At 50.1% G+C, this 26268-nt stretch overlaps 2 protein-coding genes across 4 annotated transcripts in view; one reads left to right on the forward strand and one right to left on the reverse strand.

Moving 5' to 3' along the window:
• Positions 1-3878, forward strand: part of LDAH (lipid droplet associated hydrolase) — a 124434-nt gene extending 120556 nt beyond the window's left edge. For all 3 annotated transcript variants that reach the window (XM_055810188.1, XM_055810187.1, XM_055810189.1), the window contains one exon: positions 637-3878. In XM_055810188.1, coding sequence (XP_055666163.1) covers positions 637-828 — 192 coding nt within the window. In that variant the 3' untranslated portion in view covers positions 829-3878. The remainder of the gene's footprint in view (positions 1-636) is intronic.
• Positions 3879-8231: 4353 nt separating this feature from the next.
• GDF7 (growth differentiation factor 7) lies at positions 8232-20614 on the reverse strand. The gene is made up of 2 exons (XM_055811197.1): positions 20169-20614; positions 8232-17493 (listed from the first exon to the last, which is right to left on the reverse strand). The coding sequence occupies exons 1-2, from the start codon at positions 20500-20502 to the stop codon at positions 16571-16573; spliced, it is 1257 nt and encodes a 418-aa protein (XP_055667172.1). The 5' UTR covers positions 20503-20614; the 3' UTR covers positions 8232-16570.
• Between the last annotated feature and the right edge of the window lie 5654 nt (positions 20615-26268).

The following is a 26268-nucleotide window of genomic DNA, read 5'->3' on the forward strand; positions in this document are numbered from 1 at the left end:
GGCAAGTGAATCTAACACCGACGTTAAGAAAAATAGATCCTACTCCACCTAAGGCCCCAACCAGGCAGGTGGTTTGAGATCATACCTAACAGATGCCAGTAAGACTAAGCTACTCGCAAATGTGGAGTAACCTCCTACTTTCTTTTAGTTTATGTCCAGAAGCAAGCCATAATGGTTAGCCCCTTCAACTGAGACATAGCATCAAGTTTACTGGTAATTTTGCTATTTGATTAAATAGCTAGAAAGCTAACACAGAAAACAGCTAATAGCTAGGGAAAACACAGCAGCTTGCTTGTTAGGGGTGGACTCCATGGACAGCGAAAAGTTTTGATCCATAATCAATTTTTTAAGACAGCCAAAATTCCATCAGCAGATCTCTTGTTTTCAGAGTTAAGCCTGTATTGTGTTTCACAGTTTTACAGATGAAGAAAATGAGTCAAAGAGCAATTAATTGGCTTCATCGTAATTGCAGGCTTGGAAACAACCAAGAACTACCAGTTTGCTATTCCGCGTTGTATATCTTGAGTCATGGAGCATCACTTATTTCCAAATAATTCAGTGCTCTTTGTTTGGATATTGGTTGCTTCATCAGTAACTTTTCAAATTAATGATTTGATGATATGCTTTGATTTCTAGCTGATCTTCTACTATGGAACTGGAGACAGCTGGTGTCCACAGCACTACTACGATGAGATCAAAATGGATTTTCCAGATGGGGACATTCGACTTTGTGAGAAAGGGCTCCGCCATGCCTTTGTGCTGGATGCCAGCAAGGAGATGGCTGCCATGATTACAGACTGGTTACAGGATGATCTGACCAAATTATAAACATAGATTCAGTGATCAACAAGAAAACTATGTAATTATTTTGTGAACATGTAATTTTTTGTGAGAGAGTCTGTCCTATTTTTTTCTGTTTATTATAGATTATGGCTTGTTTTCTATTGACATGTTTTAGAGAAAGCTGAAGAGAGACTGGCTGGTCCAAAGTATAGTTTTATTGATTCAGTGGTGATGTACCTTCATCCTGCATCTTGAGGACTCTGCAGGACTTGGCAGAGGGTGGTTTATTGTCTGCTAGCACTCTAGACAACACTGGTACTAGATTCACTGGCTACAAGTGTACCTGAGTTACTGTCACCTCACTCATCTGCTGGGAAACTGCCAGGGATGTGTTTAGGGCATCCCAGCTGGCTTGCCTTGGAAAGAAATACCAGGCTACTCTGTATGGATAAAAATCTCCCTGGGGACGGATCCTGACAATGGATCCTGGTATGTTGTGAAAGACCTGACCCTCTCCATATGTCTCATCCGTCCATGTAACCCTGGTGCGTGACAGCCAGAACAGCCCAAGGCTCCAGGACAACCCTAACAGTGTATCCTCCAGGCCAGAGGGGGTTGGTGATCAATCAAAGGTCAGGCTGAGTTCAGGATGAGTGCAAGAGAGGTGTGTAGATGAGGTGTGCAGTCTCTCCAAAGTCTCAGAAGAGGTTTAGGGTGCTGCCTGGACTCCACAGGGTATTAAAAATACCCATAAGGTAACTGTGGCCACTCAGTGAACACATACAGAGCTCTTGTCTGGAATATTGCCAACTGTTTTATATTTTGATTAACTGTAGAGAAAGTAAAGGACACTCGTCAAAAGTGCCAGTATTAAAAGGTTAAAATAGATTTCAGAATCCATATATAACTACTTATAGGCGGCCTAGCTCTCCTAATGAAGTCCATGAGAACAGTACTTGCTCAGCAACTTTGAGGAATTAAACCAGTTTTGATGCATGCCTAAATTGCAGTTCTTTGCCCTAAGGACTGAAGTATAAGTTTTTCTGCCAAGCCACAAATTAGATAAGCCCACAATGAGAAGATGACTGTTGCTCTCCTGTGATTGCACCCATGAAATGTCATGAAATGTCACTGTTGAGAACCAGATCCTTGCTATAGCACATTGCGGACAAGTAGACTGTTCCTCACAGTTGTTCATCCCTCTCCTTTACAGGTGGCAGAAAACTAGAATAAGACATCCTACCAGTTGTGATAACAGAAGAAGTTACAGGCAATAGCTAGAAATGAAAAATAATGTAAGTGAAAGGAACAGAGCCAAGTGTAATCAGGAAAAGCTTTCTAGCCTTGAACCTGTGAAATAGTGTCCCTGTGGAGTTCATAGAGACATTTATAAATAAGTGAAACACTACAGAATATAGTCAGGGGAAGTCCTGCCCTTGCAAACAGATGAATTTAGATGATGCACTGGCTATCTAACTTACATGTTTTATTAACAGTTTTAATGTGATGTAGAATGACCAATTAATTCCTGGGTTTTCTTAGACAATTACATACACACCTTCCACTTCTCTCTTAATCACCCTTGAATCTTTCACTAATATCTAGAGCAATTTGCAGTAGAATTCACTTCCTGGATATTTTGGACTAGTTTTCAAACCTGCGGACAGACAGTGGATTTAAGTGACCTTTGCATCAGAAACTGGTTTAGCTTTTGAGACTAGCCAGTGGCTTTTCAGATTACACTGCCACATAATAAACAGATACTGATGCTTGAGGCAGAAGTGCTGCGACCGCAGTTGCAGCCGCGTGGGGAGGAGCCAGATACGTTCAAAGTGAAAGGACTGTGCCCATGCAACTGATTCTGTTTATTGGAGAGTCATGGGACTTCCCTTCTTTTTACAGGGCCATGTTCAGTCATGATCAAAACGATTCTTGTTCTCACTTTAGGAACCCACAGTTGAACGAGTCTGTGTGTGTTTAAATAGCCCACAGATGTTGGCATCTTCTGTTGTTCCTGTTGGATGGCCTTACAGCAGATGCCAAATACATCTGTTGGCCTAGGTGCTCCCTGGGGCAGAGTGAGGTGGGGGCATTCATATATGTGGATATATATATGCACACGTATATATAGACATATGCACCTGTTTGTATGTTAGCAACATAAAAAATACAGTTCACTTGGTTGTTTTGGTTTACACATTGATCTGGTTGAAATAAGCATTTGTTTTTCAAAGTATGTGGAATCAGGTAATCAAGCAAGGACTCAGTCTGTAAAAAGTTCAGCTGTTGTAGTGGATCTCCTGAGGACAGAAAAGATCGTGCATTAACCAAAGATGACAAGCAACTATTAAAGTCTGGAAACTGAAGCACCTATGAGAAGCAGTTGTTTACAGTGCATTATTCGTATACTTTGTATGAGGAATTAATTTAGCAATACTTGTATTTGACTTGTGTATGCCTTTTATACAAATGTTAATCCATTACAGTAGATCCTACTGACTGCATTAAGACCTAACCTGAGATTACATCTGGTCAGTGATGACCAGATCTACTGCAGGATAATGCCTTATGATTTTCTTAAATGAATTTTCTCTAATATTATCAAAACTATATTGATTCAGTTGCTACCTTCTTCCTAGAAGCTGTTGCTGTAAGGCTAAGATGTGAAAATTTGCTGCTCTCTTCATTGCAGAAAAGCACAGGTCTAGTTGTCACAGCTGTACTTCATCAGAGAGGCAGATCTCAAACAAGGAGAATCTAGCTCCTCTGAAGCCCATGGTGTTCACCGTGACACCAGGCAAAGAGTGTCAAAAGTGCTTGTGGTCCAAATGTGCTAATTTACCACGAAAATACAGTGTGGTCTTGCCTGTTTTAGACTGTTCTAGAATTGTGGGGAAACCTATCACAAATGAATTGACTGTATGCAGTAGCACCTAATCTCTGTCATTCACATTTGTGCTTAATTCTCACCACACGAGTAATCCTGCTAGCTTCAATGACTGACTCGTGTTCAAGTGTTTTGCTAGATCTATACCTTTTATGAAAAAGTACACAAATCCAGTAACAAAAATAAAGACATTTATGGTAAAATGTAACTTGATTCTTTATTTTGATAACTTGTTTAGTCTCTAGTTCACCTTCTTCATTACTTCATGTGTACAAAATTTGCAAAAATACTTGCCAAACCCCAGATTTCACATGCAATGTAGGCATCTGCCAAGTGCAGAGAAAATCAGTGGGTGGTAGGCACCTGACTCACTTAAGCATTTTTATCCATTATACCACTCCAAAATAATCAGTGTTTCCCCTTGCTCCCTCCAGCTCCATGTTTGCTGCTTTGAACGAGCTATAGAGCGTCTGGATTAGTGAGGTTTGTCCCATCAGGAAGCTTGATGAGTGTTTGCGCAGTGTTTATGGTGAAGAATTTGGAGCTGGACTCCAACCTAAACACCAGTTTCTTAACTCACAGGAGACAGATTGCATACATGAGCCACAACAGATAATCTCTTCTCTGCAGCTGAGGTCATTTACGTATTTATTTTACAGAAAATGGGTTTATACATGCATCTACTGCCTGTCCCTTTCTTTGGTCTAGCTAATTGTGAGCAAAGACTTTAAACAACATGTTCAATGTTATCATTAATAAAGTCACTCAAACTATTACTGGGTTTGGATAAACTTACTAGACCCAAGAGACTTGTTTTACTCTGTGTCACAGGTCACACTCAGACTCCCAACTACACTATGTTTCTGAGGCTCTTCACTTGGAGACAAATGTTCTCTTTCCTGGCACATTTGCAAAATAAGAATCCAGAGAGCGTTTGTGAGTGACCAGGAACTATTAAAACAACATGTATTTCTGGAACAGCTGATGGGGTTTGAGTACAAGCAGCAGATACAGCAGTAACACTACAAGCCAGCTGCCAGAAGCGATCTTTGCTCTCAGTAGCATCATGCAGAAGTTATGAAACAGGCTAACATGCATGCTCAGATGGGACAAGCAGGGAGAGAATTAAAGACTGTTTTCAAGTACTGAAGCTGATAGTAAATGGACTAGGTTTTTCCATTCCATCTATTGCAGGAACATGCTTGCAGGAAAGTAATTGTGTTGTGGAAAGTAGTTTGCAGCAGCTAATAAAATGCAGAATGTTAAAATGCTGATTCAGTCTGTATCTGACTGCAGTGTGTGCCAGTCAGACACTCGAAGATTTTTTGCCAATGTATCTGAAGCAGTTCAGAATGAAACAGGCAGTGGGGGATGCCCCCACTCCTCCAGTTTATGAACATCTTCAACAAACTCACCTGAAAGCCCCCAAGCTCTAAAAGACGCTGTGCTTCATGTATTAAGAGAAATCCTTACGTATGAAGATGAGGTGGCTTGGAACTGAGAAAAACAGGCTTTCCCAGTGTCAGGACTCAGCCACTCCTTTTCCCTAAGAGGCACCTTGAAAAATTTATAAGGATTCAGCTCTTCCGATCTAACTTGTTGGAAACAAGGAATAGCATTTACAGAATATAAATGTTTTGGGGTGTTAATGTCATCTGCTCTCATCATACTGCAACTCATCAGTGTTTATTAGGAAGGAACCTGTATTTTCACCTACAAAATAAAACCAAAAAAAAACCAAAACCAAAAACAACCCACCAACCAACAAAAACAAAAAACAAAACAAACAAAAACCAAACAAAAAAACCACACCAGGTTTTGAAGCATCCAGAGCAAACTGGAATGTGTAACTCCAACTACAGCCCTAGTATAGCCTCAATAAAGTCAATAGGATTGCACATAGGCTTAGGGAGACCCAAATGATCAGTTAACTGAGACTAGGGCAACAGAGGTGACATGACACGAACAAAGAGCTTCACTACAAAAATATTACATGCAAGACAGGAGTTTCCTTTTATCCTCGTATCGCCTTCTAGTTTGCACCAAAACAGGACAGTCCAATGCAGCTGGATTCCTATGGAATTAAGCACTTTGTGATAATGAGGATTTAAGTTTTCATAGTAATGAAAACCTGCCTGCCTAATATCAGTTATTGAAAATAAGATTAAATTCTCGTACTAGAGTACTTTGGGACTGCAGCTGAGCCTCACAGCAAACATGTCCTAGTGATGTCCCCAAGCATCTTCTGAACTTGCTGCATTGTGGAGGACTGAGTGGGATGGTACATGAGAGGCTTCAGGTAAGTCTCAAGCAGATGCTAGAGCCCAGTCCAAAACCTATTTACATTAACGTAGACATTAAAGTAGTTTCACTGGACTTTGGATTAGATGCTAAGAGGAAAACTGGTGTTAAAGCAAAGCTGAGCTGGCTCACCTGACTTACCCCCAATTTGTAAGGCTGTACTCCCAAAACAGTTGTCTAAATTCCCTGTCTGGTCTAACTTAGATATCTGCTTGTCGGGGTACCAGATCTCCCTCTGGAGGTGCTGGCAGGCACCAACTAATTTTTTTTACTCCATAAGGGGCTCAGGCATTTGCTGTAGGGTTAATTCACTAGGTGCCCGAGTGAGACTGTGCCCTGTTTCAGTAATGGCCTGCATTTTCTTCTCACCTGCCTTTGCTGTGCCTCTGATTTCTCTCACATACAAACTGACCATGACAATGCTCAGCTTTCAGAATATGTATGAGGATTAACTTGTTTATGCTGCAAATCATAGAAGTCTGAAGTGCTGTGTTAGTACATGAACTAAAAAACTGCCTCCACTCCACCAAAGGCAAACCTACTGCTCCTGTTGATTTCAGTGAAGACACGATGGGATTCCTGTGGATAACCATTTGCTCTCCCCCTTCAATGTTTTGTTGAAAATAACAATAATATTTTCCTCTAAAACTGAACACAGAGTGGGCAGGGGGGCATGGGGGCAATGGCTATCCTGTCTCCCTCCACGCACCTAGCCAGAGAACTTGTGCCAAAAGCCCTCTCAGCCAATGTGACAGTAAAGGAGCATGTGAGGATGCAGGATACTGCCCAAAAGGTGGCTCATGCTTGGTCCATCACTCCACGTGCCACTGGGAATAGAAATCACCATGCCTTCCCCAGCTTAGCCTTGTATTTGTGGGTGTGCCTAAGATAAAGGGACAGCCTAGAAAATACCAGTCTTGTAAGAAATAATTTTTAAGTCCCTCAGGTAAACCTCTCTTTTCAGTTCTCCATGTGTTTTTTCTGAGTCTTGAAAACTGGGAGTGCTCTGCTATGACTAAAACACATGCCTGATGCACTGAAGACTTCTTCCATGCTTCCAAACATGCCTTACTCCACACCTGCATGTTCACAGTACTGTAGGCAGTAGGGATGTAGCGGAGGCAGTCATAACCCTATTACCTTCACTCACTGTCTCCAAGGCACTTCAGTGATGTCCACCGCAGGAGCACATGCCAAAGCAACTCACTCTCCCTGAAACTTCTGGGTTTGCCACTATGATGTCCTAGTGAAAGCAGATGAGAAAAAGGCCGTATAGCTATTTGACAGCCCATTCCTGAACATTAATCTAATGTGATGGATTAAGCTAATCTTACAGATTCCCTGCTTTCTGGGTGTCCCATAACTTTTAAAGTCCACCTACTAGAAATGCAAAAGGATGTCATTTCCCAGGGTGCTTTATTAAGCTATTAAAAAAAAACCAAACAAACAAAAAAAAAAGAAATTTGAAAGAAGGAAGAACAAACTAATAAAAAACGATAGTCAGTTAAAAGCAATCTTTAACAAAACATTTGCTGAGGTGGTAATAGCAGCATAATCTCTCAAGTATTAGGAAATGTATCATGTGCACCAGTGATACCCAACAGGAATGAAACTACCAGACCTGATTTGAAGGAAAAAATCTCTCTACTACATTTTTTCTAGGTATTTCTTAATTTCTCAAATTTTGAAATTCCTCATTTCCTAAGGGGATGTTTTCACCAGACCTAACCACATTGGGTTCCTCCCTCATCCCTCCAGCAGACCCTTGCCTTGGGCTCCATCTGCGGGGACCACGGCGAGCCGGGCTCCTGCAGGGTCAGAGTCCTGTGCTCAAGCCAAACCCATCAGGCTAGCTTTGTGTCATCAAAAGCGTGATGTGAGCAGGGAATGTTCTTCAGCTCTCATATTTATCCCCCCAATTCAATGTTTCTGAGCCTCTAAAGCTGTCTGTTCAAGGCAGCAGAGAGAATCCTGTTTGGCTGACTGGAGCTAGGTAGCTACTAGTCAAGACAGGTGAACTCTATTCAGAAACACAAGGGAAGAAAAGGGATGTACATTTTGATGATAAAGCCATGGCAAACACACACTGTTCTGCAACTCTTTTTCTTGGAAAATACCTGAGGTTGCCAAGGAAGGCAGTTTAAAATTAATTAATTTAATTAATTAATTAGAATTAATGGCTTTTTCATTTTGGGTTTTAGCACCTTAGGTAGCCCAGGAAGTAAAGGTGACTTAGGAAAGCTGCTCTGAAATGAGCTGTCTGGTTTCAGGACAGAGGCACAACTCTTCAAAAGAAAAAAATCTTGCAGAGATCTATTTATCAATAAAATATTTAATAAACTTATCTGTACAAAATATTAAAAAGATTATTGAAGAGTATACAAGAATACTTATTTAACAAATATATACTGCTATATAATATATTCAAGAAAATATAGATTGCTGTTTACAGTTCATTTACAATCCCATATGTACAATCTATTTAAACTTTAGAATACATACAAACAGTGCATTTACACCATCACTTACAGAGCTATCTTCTTTAGAGATATTTCACACACTCAGACCTGAAAAAGCTGAACAAATACATGGATAGTTTAGAGGCACACACAGGGATATGAGTATTGCTTAAAAAATTTTAACTACTAGAGATACAGCTACTGGAAATGCAAGTCCTTTTTCAGTTTCCTTTCTAATCAAAGAAAAGAACATATAAATAAAACCATGACTGACCAGCAGAGAGGCTCATTTTGTCAGAGGAGCTCCAGATAGTGTTGACTTGACTTCAGAAAAAGAGCATGCAGTGATGGGATATGCATGGACGCAGCAAATTGGATCAACAAGTTGGGCTGACGTTGCTCCTGCCTGCATCTGAAATGAGGAGCACCAAGAGCAGAGCAGGTCTTTCCTGCATGGACATGCATTCAGTTCTTGTGAGCAGCATCTCCACCAGCTTTTCCAGCAAGGAGCTGCAGCGCAACATGGAGCTGGTCACTCCAGGTAGGCAAAGCCCCTAACTACTCCTCAGGTTGCAAGAGCTCGATTTGCAAAGGCACTGCGCAAATGTGGGTTTGACTGAAACCCATGGGAGCACTGGATATTTGGCACCTCAGAAACTCAGACCCGTCTTTCCCAGTGCTATATAAAAGGTCAGTTACTCACAGTACATCGGATGAATGTAACCAGGGCGATCGCCTCCCTCCCTGGCCAAGGAGAGGATTTGCTGCCCCTACAAAACGCCCCATCCCCAGCTGATCACCACCTACACAACCCCTTAACTTTGGCACCTCTTCCAGGACTAAAGCCTGGCCCCTCCATGTGCGACCATCCCTTTTCCTGGCCTGTGGATGTTATTTCATGCTCTACTGCTGACAGCTGAGCTCCTGTGAGCCCCTTGGTGCCCAGCAGTTCCCAGCACACAGCTGGCATGCAGCTCCCTGGGATGACCAGCTTTGGAACAAGGCAGCCCTAAACTTTGCCTCTATTTTTTTCCCTCCTGCTTCCCTCCTCTCTCTTCACCAAGGCAGGATGGAGGAAATGAATGAAATTCTGTGGGGAACGTTACCATCTCCCCAAAAACTGGGACCAAAACCAATGCCACAGCTCTCAGGAAGGTTCTCATTCCTCTGATGGTGGAGACCTGGGTGGCACCAGCATAGGCCAACACCACAGCAACCTGGAGGGGAAGGGAGACCCGAGCCCTTCCACCTTCCTTCAGAAAACCACTTGAGCCTGTGACCTGTTGTGAGCAGGTCCTCTCCTCCCATTGGCTTCAACCCTGCCAGACCTATCCCCTCACTGTCCCCTGCTCGAGGGCACAGGCTGCACCCCAGGCTCCTATGCTGAGACTCAGCCTTTCCTGCCCCACTCTCCCCCCACCCACCGAACACCACAGCAAGTCTCCGTGCTCCCCATCCTGAAAACCTGAAGTATCAGCACAAGTACCAAAGCAGAAGAATGAGCTCACAAAATGTATGAATGAACCAATAACTGGTGATGACAGAAAAATGAAGAGCAAAACCTGCTGTAAAAACAGTGAAAAATGGCTGGGTTTCGTTTTCAGCCATTTCTGGGAATGGATCGAGCTTCGGTTTAAGATTTTTCAGTATCGACCTCCATGAAAACACTCTGCTGCCCAATGCTTCCTCCTCTAGTCCACTCAGCCAAAAGTTAAATGCGGTGCACCAGCCAGCCCGCTGGTATGCTCCCCCCCACCACCACGTACATCAGGCTCCCCTCCAACACGGTGAGTTCAGGGGGCTGCTCAGATACGTGTGCCAGTAAAAGGAAAAAGCAGCTGCATGGCTACACATCTTGAACTGCATCCTTCGAGATGTAGGGTGGGGTCCTTGGTCAGTGGGTTACACCAGCAGGAGTTCCTAACTTTGGTCATTTTTCAAAGGCCCAGAATGCTTGCTGATAACTGATAAGGATAACTGATTTTCAGAGACATCTTTGTGCCTCTGTGTACCTTGCAACATGCTGTACTAGGAATAAAGAGCCTTAAAAGACCGAATGCAGCTGGTTTTACCATGGAAGATGTAAACCAGCTCATGACAAAATTCATGGTGTCATACATATATCAGCCTGGAACATCTTGCTCTTTTACCAGCCGTTAATTCAAAGACAGGAAAGGCAGAAAATCTCCCCCCACGATGCAAGGTCACAGGCTTGTGACTATCAGTAACACCCCATCCATGGGACAGCTACTCCCAACTCCTCTCCCTGATGTGTTTTTGTGGAGGACGGACTCCAAGTAGTAAGGCATGCTGGTATGCTCTCATGCTGCTACCCAGCATCCTCATTCGGACCCCCTGTAGCTGTAAAGGGATCCCCCATGCTGAGGAAGCTGCTCTGATGCCAGTGGGACACACACGGTCTCTCCATCTGCTGGTCATGGTGACTTCAAAGAAGAACCATGCCACTCTCAAAGACCAGAGCCTGGTTTTGCCCACACAGATTTTTCTGCCCACTCACCTCCCCTGAGGGTGATGTGAAGGGTGAAAAATCCACGCCGCAACTTCAGCTTCACCAAAGACAGGGGGGACAGCAAGCAATTTGGTGGAACTGCCCAACCAAGGTCCAAGTGTAAGCCTTTTGGTCTGACCATCTTTCAAATCCAGTGGCACAGCCCATTTCATGACAAGCTCTGTGCAATACCCAGACCCTCACTGCCGCTGCCCCACACAGGTTTTTTTTCTCCCTGCCACATGGCTGTGCTGCCCCAATGCAGACAAAAGAGAAGGCACTTGTATTTCAGGGCTCACTATGTGCTCGGCAGGAAACCATGACATTTCCCACTTGGTTTAGTCCAATGTGAGTATAAGCTGAATTGGTATTTACGACATGTCTGTCACATCAACACACATCGTGCTTTTTGATGCGAGTAACTGTAGATGCTGCTATCGCAGACAAGCACATCAAGCCAAAGCTCACAGCAAAACTGTTAAGTCTGGAGAGCAAAGACAAAGGCAATCCACCAGCACCCGTGCTCCGTTCCACTTGCCCAGCTGTAGCCCCGTGGGATCTGCACCCCCAGGGCATCTTAAAGTGATGCCCCAGCCTCTCCCATCTCATCCTGCCTCATGTGCCTGCTGTTGCATGGGGTCCAGCACAGGTGACTCTCCCTAAACACACATGTTCGGGTTTGTGGGATAAGGGCTTAAAACTGCCAACAGTAAAAGGAGTTGCTTGTTCTGCAATGGGAGTGTGACCAATAAATCACTGCAGACCTACCCAGTTTTCTCCAGTAACAAGAGCTGTGTAATCAAGACATGAGTTAAAATCCATATGGTGCAAATATACACAGAAGTCGCTGGCACGCAGACTTGAGCAGAAGGCTCAAGGCTTGGGGTTTGCTTTTAATTGGAAGTGGTGCCTTTCCAGTCTTTTCCTTATGGGTACGCCAAGCACCAGCAACAGCCAAAGAGGACATGGCTTCATCTGCCAGCACTGACCAGAAGCAAGGCTGCTGGGATCAACACAGCTAGCCAGGACAGAGATGCTGCAAGCCTGAATCAAGCCCTTCTCCATATGAACGTCCTTCTCCCTGCCAGGGGATTCTCATTTCCCTTCTACCACTGGATGTGAAGTATGATGTAAAAAAAATAAATAAATAAAGGGGGGGGGGGGGGGTGTTATACAATCACTTTGTTTTAAGAGAATTAAATAAAAAATTATTCCTTAAAATAAAAAATGAAAAAGGATAAAATCTGTGTTTGCTGGGAATTATTTCTAGGTCAGAAGCACCCCTGGTCATCAGGCAGTTAAACTGGGCATAAAGCCATTTTTCTTCGGACTGTCCCTGCTATGGGACTCCACTGGACAGGGGGCTTCAGGACACAGAGCAGGCAGTGCCTTAAGCACAGGCTTTAGTTTTATAGAGCTCAAGGAGCCCCAAGGCAAGGCACACACACCAGTCCTGTCCCGACCGGGCGTCCTTCCCCAAATCACTGGTGGGGGAGACAGTTAAGCTTACATATCTAAGTCCTCTTCAAATGCTTAATATTTCTAGCTTCACTGTAATTAAATCCTGCAGATAAAAATGTGCTGAAGGTCAAACAAATCCTCCAGGAGAATATACTCTGCATGGAAACTGGCTTTTTTAACTGGAAAGGTCACATAAATACTGTAGATTGTGAACCTAAAATTATCCATTAAAAACACTCCGAGTCCACTGAATTCATATTTGTCCATGTTCAGTCTCTAGTCTCTTATTTATAATGCTTACATGTGCCCCAAAATCAGCTCAGGCAAGAGGTGACCGATCAGAAATACATTGCTTCTGGACCATTCCTATGGCAGAGGGTGATGCTCTGCGGAGGACCAGCTCCAGGGTTGGGGTACTGGACTGGGCTACTACCACCCTGCAGACGATGCCCAGCTTACCTGCCTCTGAAGGCAGGAGTTACTCCTCCCTGCCCTTTGAAGATACAGCCCCCCATTGCTCCCCAGTGCAGCAGGGCTGCAGCATCTCAGCTGTGGGAACCTCCCTGACCACAAAAGGCTTTTGCACGTCACCAGGGCCTCAACACTTCCATTTGCAACGGCTCTGGTGGCTGCTGCCCAAGCCTGATCCAACTGTCTGGGTGCAAGCTCTGAATCTGCCTGGGGATGGAGAGGCAGCCCTTGCAGCCAGCACACAGGTATTCATAATAGGAGGACTAGTGGCTTTTGCTCTGGAAATACTCCTCCAAGAGCAGTGAGCAACATGAGCGCCAAGTGCTGCAGTCAGTGTGCTTGCCCAGGGGGGAGCAGCACAGTTACTCACCAAGAGCCCCAGCCCCACTCCCTGCCAGCCTTGCCTTGCTCATACTCATCGTCCTGGAGCAGTCCCAGGTGCTTCCCTCTCCTGTCCCCTTAGGCAAGCAGAGTGTCCAATGCCACCCTTCGCCCTCCCGTTGTCCTCCGGAGGTTGTTTGACCAGGAAAAGAGCAGATGCTTTCTTAAAAGAGTGGCTGGTTTGGTCACCATGGCGGTGTCACCATGGGTGTGAATGCAAAGGGCCACACTGCCACTGGGCTCACCCTGGGTGGCTGAGGTTTGATCTCCCACCAAACATGCCTGTTTAGGGAGAGGTACGTGCAGCCAGGAGAGCCAGGACTGCTTCCCACAAGGGCAAAACTATGGATGGAGTTTCTGCCAGCCGTGGCCTCTGCACCGTCCCCAAATGGTCCCCCACACACACTTTTATCATAGCGCTCCAGGTGATGAAACTGCAGTGACTGAGCCACAGGTTTTCTCCCCAGGGCCAGCAAAGCCATCGTGGGGTTCAGGACAGAGCCCCAGCAGCACACAGCACCCCAGCACTGGGGTCCTGGTAAAACATCGTGAGACCCAAACCATCACCCCGCTCTCCATCAGCCATCTCCAGACCTCAGGTGGGTGACATCTATCTATCTGTCTGTTCATCCCCTGCAGCTGTGGCTGAACAACAGCCACAAGGACCAGGGTCACTGGCATCAGCACCCCCTCAGACGTGGTCCCACAGGAGCAGGTCTCAGGCCACTCGTTTGGCCAAGACTCACAAAAGCCACCAGGTGGATAGAGCTGCCTATAACTTGCCCGGATTTGAACTGCTCACGAGCTTCTACTGCAAACACTTGGAGGAAGGGGAGGGGGCAAAAGAAATGAAAACATAGAAAAAGTTGTCTCAATAGTGAGAAAAACTATCAAGCAACCAACAGCAACAGAAAAATTAGGTACTTTGAAAGCCTGGTAACTTTATAAATGACGTAGCATTCCTAGAGCAAGCAGCTCCGGTGCTGCTTGTGCCAATCTCCTTCCCTAACCGCCTGCGCTAAAGCCAAATGTCAAAGGAAAGCCTTGAGCCCTCCCGCCGACCCCTCCTCACCGCTAGTTGCACCTCGCCCCCCACAAATGCTGACAGTGAGAAAACTCACCAGCACAGACCTGATTCTTCCTCACCCCTGCTAACCTCCACCTGTGAACACCCCCTGGGTATGGGTACATCGCACTTAATATATATTTACATTCATGCTGAGGTAGGGAGCCAGATTTTCCTCTCAGATACGTGGATATAAAGCCAGAGAAGCTCCGCAGTTGTCAAGGGGGTTACACAAGGTACGGGTACCACATTTGCTCTCCTGAGTTGCCAATGGCCACAGCCTGAGGATGCAGAGCAGACCTCAGCGGGGTAAGGATGGAGGGGGCTGGGGAGTTCAGTCCTGCAGATATATATATCACTGTTATTGATGGACATGGTTTACTCCCTGCTGATGTACTATTTTTTTGAAGGGAGGGGGCTGTTGGACCCTCACTGAGGCTTTCCCGACCTTTGAAATCATTTGGATCTCTGTAGAGTTCTTTGAGGTGACACCCTCTCTGCCCTGGCTAGGTTCAGCCCTCCCTAGCAGAACACCCCCAAGATGGAGGACAACTGGCTTTATATAGAAAAAAATCCCACGTTTTCTAGCATGAAAACCCCCAAAAGCAAGCTACCATCACTAATGAACACTGATGTTTACACACCTTGACCACCAGTTTAAAAAAAAAAAAAAAAATCATCAAAAGCAGAATCTGTGCAAATACATCTCTGGTCTAAGCCAACCCAGCCATGAACCTGAAGTTCGGTACCAAAAGCCACCAAGGTGCAGCAGAAATGCTTCCCAGCATCCAAAATACACCTTGGCATCGATGCCAGCCTTCTCTGCTTTAAAGGTACAATTTATGCTCAGCTCCTGAGTTACAAAAATCCCGTAGCCGTTTCAGCATGGGTCAAAGCACCCACTTTAAGTAGCAGTCTCTGAGGATGGCATTCAGCCGTTTGCATGGGAAACATCTGTTCCCAGCAGATCCAGGCTCCCTAAATGGAGTGGGGAGAGGCAGGCACACCGGGCAGAGACGGAGCTCACTGGGGAATCGGTGCCAAAGGAAGGTATGGTGGAACTTAGTGCTGTTAGACATTATTTGGGAAAAGAAGAACCCGAGTGAAATCGCTCTTCCCCAGGGAACTCGGGACATTTGCTTCTCTCCAAACACACTGGGGACAGCTGTGTGACTCATGGGCCTGATGCCAAGTGCCTAGTGTGCCTTGGAAATGGGGTTTCGTGCAGGAAAGGGAGCGGACTCGCCAGCCAGTACCTCCTGCAGGACATCAGCAACAGGGCCAGCACTTCGAACCATACGGAGCCACGGCATCCCCAGCTAACACCTTCCAGGGCCGTTCCCATCCCTGCTGAGAGCACAAGCTCTGCTTCAGACCTGACTCTCACTTTAGCCTCCAGTTATGGGGGACTTCTTCCCTGTCCCCGACAGAGTCACAAATCTCTCCCCACTGCTAACAGGCATGGACCAAATTATTTCAACCTGCCACAGCCACGGGTTCTCCACGCCCTGCCTTCCCCCCGGGGTACATCCTTCTGACTCTGGCAAACCCAGGGCAGCGATTTAAAGGCAGCCAGAAAAACTCCTTTAACCCAGAGAAAAGAGTGTTCCCACCTCCCCTGCACCCCACTGCCACAGCTGGAGAGTGATGCTGGCCCGACACCTCTGCTGCAGCCACCGCTCTGGTCCGCCCCCCAACCTCGAGACAATTTTGACCAGACCTTTCCCAAAACCTTTGGGAAAGAAGGTGTCAGCTCAACTTGGGCAAACCAAGCAGACCAGGTGGAGCTCAGTGGCTGAGCGGGCATTCCCTGGGGGCTCTGCCAGGCTGCGTCCCCCTTTCCCGGGGGGAAGCAGGCAAGGCGTGGAGATGGCAGCAGCTCCAGGCAGGGAGCCCAGCCTCCCACCACAGTGCATCACCCCCAGCTGAGCCTGCGGAAACCCGGCATGGGTGGTGGGGGTCACTTTCTTTGAGGGGGCCCAGGAAGAGGCCAACCTACAGCCTCACTGTCTTGGGACGGGGCAGAGGGGGCATCCCCCATCCCTCCCAGGCTTATGGCCAGCACGGCCCCAGGAAGACAGGGGACACCTGCTGTGAGCTTGGCTTTTGGAAAGGCACAGACCAAAATGTGTATGTGTGTGTATATATATATATATATATATATATAAAAATTTATATTTATATATATAAAATGGGGCAGGGCTGCTGGGTGGGGAAGAGCAGGGTGGGGAAGGGGAGAGCTGCAGAAGTTGCTACCTGCAGCCACACGTCTCCACGACCATGTCCTCATACTGTTTGTAAACCACATTGTTCCCAGAGTCTATGTAGAGGATGCTGATGGGGCTGAGCTTGGAGGGCACACAGCAGCTGGGGGGAGTAGACTCCGGGTCCATGGAGTTCATCAGGGTCTGGATGATGGCATGGTTGGTGGGCTCCAGATGGGAGCGCAGGGGGAAGTCACAGACCCCCTCGCAGTGATATGCCTCATAATCCAGGGGGGCAATTATCCAGTCGTCCCAGCCCAGCTCCTTGAAGTTCACGTGCAGGGGCTTCCGGCTGCAGCGGGTCTTCGCCTTCTTCCCGTGGCCTCTGCCTCCAGACCGGGCAGGGATGGTGGTCCGTCTCTTCCTCCGCTTGGGGTATGCCTCCTGGCCAGGATCGGGGGGCTCTAGGAAGGGGGGGCTGCCCAGGGCCTTGATCTTATCCCGGATCTCCTTGAAGAGGTTCTCCTTCCTCTGTGTGCGGGAGAAGGCCACAAGCAGGGCTCGCTCATGGGGCTGTGGCCGGGGCTTGCTGAAGCCCAGCTGCCAGGGGGGCAGGAGCCGCCCCGACTGATCCGAGACGATCCTCAGCAGGAAGCACAGCAGCTTGCCCGAGAGAGACCTCTGCCTCTGATCCCGCAGGGCTTCCCAGACATCAAACACCTCCCATCTGGAGGAGCCCGCATCCAAAATGTCTGCAGCTCTAGAGTCCAGCAGCTGGGGCTCCTCGCCATCCCAGGCTGGGCAGGTGGAGAGGAGGAGGTGGTGGAAGGTGCCTTCAGGGGACAGGGCCAAGCTCCGGTTCTCAGGGAGGGAGCGCAGGACCCGCAGCTCTGCGCCTGTCACCTCCTCTGCCTCGGGCAGGCTGGAGATGTCGAAGAGGTATCGCTGCTCAGGGGCAGATGGGGAGGCATCTGGAAGATATAAAACAAAAAATAAAATAAAATAAAAATATATAAAACCCCAACAAGCTGAAGCCAAGCTCTGATTACAGAGGCGCAAGGGACACAGAGCTAACGGGGCAGATGATTGCTGAGCAGCAAGGCTTGCTGAGCAGCCCAGGAGGGACAGCCTGTGTGCCCTGTGTCAAGGAGCATCACTCTGGCTGGAGGCACCGGGGGGGGGGGGGGACGGGGGATGACGACGACGACGACACAACAAAAAAACAAAAAACCAGGAAGGAGAAGGCAGAGAGGGAGGGAGGAATCAATTCAAGCAAGTGGCTCCTCATCAGCACTCTTCCCTGCGTTCTGAGAAGGCTTCTGTGGCTCCTCCCGGGTGTTTCAGTGCCCACAGCTGCATCACTATCCTGTTTTGACACGGAAGTCCCATCTGAACCTGCACAGTACAGCCCCATCCCCAATCAGCAGGTTGTCACCACCCCCAGCCCCCAGCCCCAGCCATGCAAAGTAAAATGCTGTGAAAAAATCTCATTTTCCTTTGCAGGCAAGCACAGGCACACATGTCAGGGAAGCAGATGCTGTACCTCGGGGTGTCTGACAGAGGCATTCCCAGGAGCTGAAATTGAGCCCAGCTTGAATTTGCCACTATGTTTGGTGGATCCAAAGCCCAAACACAGACTTGCACAGTTTCTGGCACTGATTAAATATACTCAATGTGAATTAAAAAAAAAACAAACAAACAACCAAAAACAAAGGAGGTGGAGTTGGGGAGAAGAGATGAATGAGTTCTGGGAGGGTTGTTTTTTATTTTCTCCCTCTCTTAACAAGAAATCTGATCCGGACATGCTGCAAACATTGCTGCTGTGCCCAAGTCCCTCCAGCCCGCTGCCAGCAGAGCCCTGCCCGATACCCCCGTGCTGCAGCCCCCTCCTACGGGCACTGCCGCCGGGCTGCAGCCTGCACCGCCCTCCAGGGAGGCAAGATTTTTCTCCCTGTCATTCGTTATTATTATTATTGTTGTTGTTACTTTTGCTACTATTATTATTGTTATTTTTGCTACTATTATTATTGTTATTATTGCTACTATTATTATTATTACTGTTATTGTTATTATTAGTTTAAAAGCAGATCTAAAATTGCTGTGAGGAGCAGATAAGGAGATCCCTTTGAAAAGTTCATCTGGTTTCGTTTTGCGCTGAAAATTCCCAGGACCTGTGCGCAGTTTTCCGCAGGCTATCCCAAGCCGGGCACTACTCACCCTCCCACCGGAGCATCCTCCCCCCCCCGTTCCGCCTGGCTCCCCCGCCGTTTCCCCACCAGCTTTCAGCAAAAACCTCCCCGCAAAGACTGCAGGCAGGATCCGACCCCTGCTGGGCTTGGGGATGGGTTTGGGGAGCTGCGGGGGGCTCCGCACCACCAGCCGCCGCTCTCCCAGCCCGGGGCAGCCGGCGACGGGCACGGGGGGAGGCTGGGGCTGCTTTTCACTTTGTGTTTTCATTTTATTCGATCGGGATTTTTTTTTTTCACCCATCCGACTGAATTTCGTCGGCAGGGCGCAATGTATATGTATGCATACATACATATATAAATCGTTAAGTGCATATACCTGTTTATTGCATTATTATCATTAGATCCGCGGGCATGAAGGGGGCAAAAGAGAGGGAAGAACGAGAAGGGGCCCGCGATGCCGAGCTCAGACGGCGGGGTCGGCGGGACCTCCGCAGCCCAGGGCTGAGCCGCCCCTCACGGGGCACCGCGCCGGCTTCGCTCCTTTCCCAGCCCGGCCCGGCCCGCTGTCCCGGGATGTTTCTCAGGCTGCAAAGACTCTGAAGAGGCTTCTCCCTGCCGGTCCCGGGGACGCTGCCGCCAAACCGCGCCGCACACCTCGGGCGCCGCTCTCGGGCAGCGCATCAGGTGGCAGGAGGTGCCGAGAGCTGCCCGCACCGCTGCCCGCCCTGCCCCAGCTGGGCTGCACCTCGCACCCCGTCCCCAACCGCATCCTCAGCTCCGACAGTCGTCCTTGACCCCGACTGCATGCGCAACCCCATCGCCACCCCCATCGCTCAAGCACAGCCTCATACTTCCCTCCATCGGCAACCCTCTTCCCCAGCTCCGGGCACAACCCCTTTGTCATCCTCATCACGACCCCGTGCCCGCGCGCAGCCCCCTTCCCACCCTGTCCTCACCCCCATTTCCACGCTCAAGCTCCTGCACAGCTCCATTCCCGTCACACAACTGATGCACGGCCCCCACCCCGTTAAGCTCCAGCTGCATCCCCGTGCGCTACCGCATCCCGTGCAACCGCTCCGGGAGCAAACCAACGCACGACCCCGCTCCCCGCACCCCACCCCCTCGCACGACCCCGTGCCCAGACCAACGTGCAAGCTCCATCTCCGTGAGCAGCCACGTCCCACAACCCATGCTCCAAGCCACGCGCAAACCCTTCCCCATCCCCAAACCCACGCAGAAGCCCGATCACCACAGCCACGCACGAGCAGCGGCTCCATCCCCGCACAACCCCGGCTCCATCCCCAAACCCATTCCCAAGCCCCGTCCTCAAGCCCAAACCCACCCACATGCCCCGGCCCGACGGCGGGGTCCCGACGGGGCAGCCCGCCCCTGCCCCCCCCTGCCCCGCTGCGGATGCTCCTCGGCGCTGCGCGGAGGGATGCGCGTCCCGCACTCACCGCTGCGCGCCCGCTCCGCGAAGCCCGTCACCGTGTCGGCGCGGCGGCCGGGGGCGCGGCGGGCGGCCAGGCGCTGGTAGAGGGCCACCATGTAGTGGTGCGGCACCACGGTGCCGTTGCGGAGAGCCCCGTCTCTCCGCGACGGGGAGGAGAAGGGGGAGGCGGCGGCGGCGGAGGAGGAGGAGGAGGCGGAGGAAGGCGCGGCTGCCGAGGGTCGCTGGGGAGCGGCCGCCGACGGGCCGCGCACGGCGGCAGCCTCCAGCCCGCGGCGGAGGCGGCAGGCGCCCAGCAGGCAGAGGCAGAGGGCGGCGGCGGCGGCGGCGCGGAGGCGCATGACGGCAGCCCGGTGCTCGGCGCTGTGCTGCTGCCGCCGCCGCTCCCCGCCCGCTTTTGAACATCGTCTTCGCCCGCCGCCGCCGCCGCCGCGGCCGCCGCCGCCGCCGCCCGCCGCCGCGGAAGCGCCCCCTGCCGGCCGGCCGCCCCGCCCCGCCGAGGCGCCGCCCGCGCCCCGGCCCCCGCCCCGCCTCCGCCTGCAGGTGAGACCCGCCGGGGCTCCCCCCCTGCCGCCCTCTGGGGTCCCCCGGCCCCGGCCTGCGGGGGCACCCGCCGCCCTGACCCGGAGGGCAGCCCTCCGCCCCTCCGCCCCGCGGCCCCCGCGCTGCGCGGCCCCCCCAGCCTTGTCTGCGGGCGGGGGGCGGCTCTTATTTTTGGTAAATCCGTATTTTGGGAGGCGGCCGTCGGTCCGGGACTGGAGGGGGGACCCCGCCGCCTCCCTTTGCAGGGGCCCGAATTTCGGAGAGGGGACTCCCCCGGGCCGCAGTGGAGGGGCAGCCTTTACCCCGAATCGGGGGGTAACCCGCCACCCCCTGCTGGGGCGGGGGACCCCGATCCCCTATCGGAGACGGGGAAGCTTGGCAGAGGAACCGCCGCCCCCCATTTTGGGCGGGACCCGCCGCCCCACGTTGGAGGAGGACACCCCACCGCCGTTTGAGGGGCGGGGGCGACACACGGGACCCCCGCCGCGGTGTTGGAGGCCCCCCCCGCGGTGGTACCGGGCGGCGGGGGCAGGGAGGGGGTGCGGAGCGACCCGCTGCGGGGCGGCCCCGGGGGCCCGGGCTCCGCGCTGCCCCGCGCCTCCGGCAGCCCCGGTAATTCCGCCTCGGGAGACCGACACAGCCGCAAAACAAAAGCCCCGGCCGGGCTGCGGGCTAATGTTTTTCCCTTGCACGGAGGGTTTCCTTGGTAAAATTCAGATGTTTCCTTGGGTCTCGATTAAAATAACAAAGTGGGGTATTTACTAGGATGTTATTTCAAGTCTCTTAAGTCCCTGGTTATGTCTGTTGCGATTTCTCTGCAAATACAAAAACAAGTGCTGCAATGATTTATTTGAAGGAATGTAGGTGTTTGGCCAAAACAAACACGGCATTTTTTTTTTCCCTCTACCCCCCACCCCACCCCACCCCCCCAAACAATCTCTTCCCATGAGCATTTGTCGCTGCAGCCTCTCGGATTTCTTTCTGCTGTAATTTTACAGGTGCTCTGTCCCAGTATCTCGAGCGGGTTTCATGCCAGCCAGCGGGTTTGCTCCATACGGCCACCCAGCGCGGAGCAAGGGAGGCGGCTCTCGGGACAACATCTCGAGAAACCCCTGGCCTGGCCCGGAGCCCTTGGCCCACCTCACACAGCACCTCCTGTTGCGTTTGCACGGGGCTTGCGCAGCCTTCGCACGGCGGTTGCGCGGCGGTTGCAAGCGTTGCGCGGTTTGTCCGGGGCCTTGCGCGGTGCCGAGATGCCACCACCCCGCCCAGCAGTTACAGGACACCGGAGCTGCGGCGGGAGGCAGAGGAAGGGCAGGCAGAGGAAGGCTTCATTAACTGTTTTTCTTCCGTCAGCCTCTCATTAAATCCAGCCTGATGCTGTTCAAACACTAAAGGTCACTTTAAAAAAACATCCGACAAGACCTTCCACCCCCTGACATCTCACTCCCCGCCCCCGGACACGGTGCTGGGACCCCAGCTGGGTGCCCTCACAGCACCAGGGCAGGCAGCAACAGGGCTGAGTGCTCAGGGGACCCCTTCCTGAAGATGGGGAAGGCTGAAAACCTGCACCTCTCAATCCCACCTCCACCAGTGGCCCCAGACCCATGAGCCGTGCTCCTGATGCCTCCACCATGGGGTATGTCAGTGCTCCCTTCCCTGGGCAGCACTGGGAAGGGAACAAAGGGTCAGCAGAAGGCTGGGAGGATGATGTGACGGGAAGGACTGCCAAGCTTTAGAAAATGGGCAAACAAGTCTATCCATAAACCTCTGGGTTTCTTGCAATGGTTTCTAGAGCCTCCTGCCTGGAATCCTTTCATGCAGCCAGTTTCATGGGAAAAAGTGAAAAGTACAAAAGCGGTCAATGCAGGCTGTGCCTGGGGCCACCCGAGCCTGTTACCTCCTCCTGCGTGTTGGGTTGCGTGTACCTGACACACATGAGGAACTCCAGGCTTCACTAAATTCCCAGAGACTGGAGCTGTCACTGCATTTTTTTCTGTATATTGAAAGTTAAAATCACATTGATGCAACAGACAGGTAGGCTACACTCTCTGGTTTTTCTTTCCCCCCAGTTTTTTCAACCCCAGACCAGTCACGTTCTCAGCTGCCAGTGTGGGCCGCAGGGCCAAATCCCTGCTTGGTGCGAGCTGCTGGAAGAGCTGAGCAATAGGTTCCTCAGTGGCGATTTGCACCACACCATCCTCGGCCCTGTGCACAGCCATCCCCGTGGCAGAGCAGTGCACTGCTGGGTGATGAGAGCTGTATCCCTGTCCTCACTGTCTGTAGGGACACCCAAACACAGGCACGCACATACTCACACAACCCCAAGCCGCACGTACACACATCTACACACACCAGGCACACATGCCCGCACCAGCTGGCACGCACACACACACGGGTACACAGACCCAAGGAGCAAATCCTGCCAGGCTATGACAGAGGGGAGACAGGAAATCCCACAGCTCATCCTCTCAACCACACAGCGCCTATCAAGGTGCTCAAGCACTGAGTTTCCCATCTGTTCTCCATTGCAGCTTCTTCTAAACCCTTTTGGGCTTTCTTGAATTTCCATCAGCCCAGCCCAGCCCAGCTGCAGGACCTTCCCAAGCCGCCCCAGCCCTGTGCAGCGGCACAGCAGCTCCTGCCCCCAGCCCTTCCCTACTCCAAGGGCAGGCTCCCTTCTCTCCCAGCGCAAACCTTTTGTGCATAATTTCATGCTGGCAAAGAGCCATCTTCTACCAGCCCCCTTCCAAAACCAAATTAGCACGCTGCTGCAGCAGCAGAAATTGGAGGGGAAAGGCTGCAGTTTTATTTTACAACTCAATTAGCAAGTTTATACAGAAAAAACACCCATATAACCAAGGGAGGTTTTATGTCCGTTCAGCTTCAACAGCAAATAGACTTGTTCCTCTTGAGGGTACTCCTAATTGCTGTGGGTACAGTGATGTGCCCATGGTGGCCCTCAACCAACATGGTGACACTGGCTCCAGCCCTGCACATTTGCTCCATCTCTCTTGGCTCTTACACTTTGCAAATCCTCTGAGTACCTCCAGTACGAACTGAAAAACACAGTTCTGAGACTGTCCCATCACTCTGTTCACTAAGTATTAAACAAATCAGAAGTCTGCTGGAACCTAAGATGAAAGGCCACATATGCCTCCAATACTTCCCTGAGAACCTGTCCCAAATAACATGGAGCCAATGGCTTGTACACCCAGGAGAGATTCTGACTCCTGTACCTTAACTGCTTGCATGTGTCCCACCACAGTCTCTCCCTTCCTTCACTGACAGGCCCTCCAGGGCAGGTGTTTGGAAAGAAGGGGGCGGTCAGCTCACTAAGCCTGTGGGGTTTTTTACTGGGAACATTTTGGGGATGCTGATTCCTTCAGAATCAGGAAGGAATACTTCCTGCCTGGCTGACACTTGGGCTTGTCCCCTCTGTTGCCATCTCCCTCCCTCTGCTCCCTCTCTTGGTCCCAAGTGGTGCCCTGCTTGCCCTCCTGCATTGCCCGTGGTGGTTGGGGACCTTTATGTGTGGAGCACTGATTCATTTCCATGTGTGGGGTTGAGTCCTGGGCATGGTGGACTCTCCTACCATGGCTGCATCCTCTTTTGCAGCTGTGGGCAAGGTCCCAGCCTGGAACTCTTGCCTGCCAGAGAGGGGTTGCTCTGCAGAGGGTCTTCAGCAAAGGAAAGATGTGGGCATCTGATTTAACCAGAACCCCATCAGCTGTGGAAGACCACTTCTCAAAGGAGGAAACCGAGGCAGAAAGGAAATCCTCAAAATTTCCTCAACCCCCCCTCCACGTACCTGGTGTCATAGCCATGTTCCCACAGCCCTGTACCTCCACAGATGTTCACCTTGCCTGTCATCAGCACTTTTTGATGGAATGAAAAATAAACTGCAGTGACAAATCCCCTCCCTGTTTCAAAACTGGAGGTGTTTGTGGCTGTTTCCATTAGCTAAGCCAGTGGGGCTTAACCAAATTTGGAAGTCTTGAGCAAGTTCAGATTGGTCAGAATGTTGATGCTAGTGGTTATTTGGAAAACTATGTTTTCATGTAGTGACCACAAAAGAAGCTTCTTGTGGCTTCACTTAACAATGTCTTCTAGCGAGATGGCTACAAGTGACAGCAAGGCCAGCTCAGCAAGCAACCAAGTAACAGCATTGTTTTCATTCCGAATCATCCAGCAGCTCCTTCCAAAACTTGCTTAAACTGAAGCCAAGCAGACTTCTTTCTGATTGTCTGCATGGAGATCGCTAGGGAAGATAAGACAAATCAAGGTACAAAATCCATGCATGAAACATCAGATGGGTTCGAAGGCCCCACAGGGCTGCTTTCCTTCAGGCCCAGAGAGCTTACGTCACCTCAGTCTGGATGTCTAAAGCTATGTTTGTCTCACATCACTTTCTATTTGAACATTGTATTCTAGCTAGCGGACAGGAGACTTATGGAAACGCTTTGCTGAGAGTTCAATCCTTCTGGAAACATAAAAGCTTTTTGGATTAGACTTTCCATTCCCCTCAGGGAAAATTGTCCTATTCAGCATCTGGTCGACAGGGTCTGGCATAAGCCACCTGAAGATAGCAAGTCAAAACACAGTTGAACACTCAGTCAATTTTGGGGAAAAAAAACCCACCAAAAAAAACAAAACCAAAAACAAACAAGAAAGAAAAAAAGCCCATTTACTTTTTGAAAAGTGCAGTCAGCAGGTAATTTGTCAATGCACCAAGCCACAGATGCCGAATAAGGGTGGTGCCTCACCCCGTGTCCTTATGGTGGTAGTCTAGGCTAGCATCTGGTTGGAAGGGGTGGGATTCACCTTGCTTCATTTTGGCTTCTTTCTCAGTCTAACTAATCACCTTCCTCCCATTAACAGTTACTGAAGGGAGAGCCGTAGCTCCAGAAAGTGATTCCTACAGCACTAACCGAAGAACTCAGCTGAGACAGCTGTTACAGACATTCTGGTCTTCTTGTGCAGAAAGACCTGAGTTTCCTCCCCACCCCTGGCTGTCCTGTGTGAGATGTCACGGGGGGAAGTGCTCTCCTACAGCTCTCCTCACAATCTGCTTCATGCTTCCTTGGTTTTACATATTCCACACCTTTGAGCTCCACACAGTCCCTTTTTCTTTCATCAGTGATTTCCCAGATCATCACATTTCTCCCCAACTTCTTGTCCTGAAACTCCCACCCTCCTTCTGAAGGCTCTTCAGATTTGGGGCATATCAGACAGTTCTGAAAAGGAGACCTGGCTGGGAGAGCATCTGCCAGCAGGCACCCAAGGGAGCATCAGAAAGGGAACATTGTACACAGTACTCATCCTGATCTTTCCAGTTCCCAGGAGACCCCTTCTCTACCCTCTCCCCACCCCTCCCCAGCCAGCACAGCTTATCATGGCTGTTGTGTCATTCTCGCTTCTCTGCCACTCAAGGCAAAGGATGTCTCCATACCAAACCCAAGCTCTTTGGTTTGCATCTCAAAGCAAATTCTAACCAATAACTCCAGCTCTGGCCCACTCCTAACTTTCTGGATGCAGGTGTTCACCACTATGAATGTGGAGGG

The sequence above is a fragment of the Falco peregrinus genome, chromosome 7, assembly GCF_023634155.1.
Source record: "Falco peregrinus isolate bFalPer1 chromosome 7, bFalPer1.pri, whole genome shotgun sequence".
Lineage (NCBI taxonomy): Eukaryota > Metazoa > Chordata > Aves > Falconiformes > Falconidae > Falco > Falco peregrinus.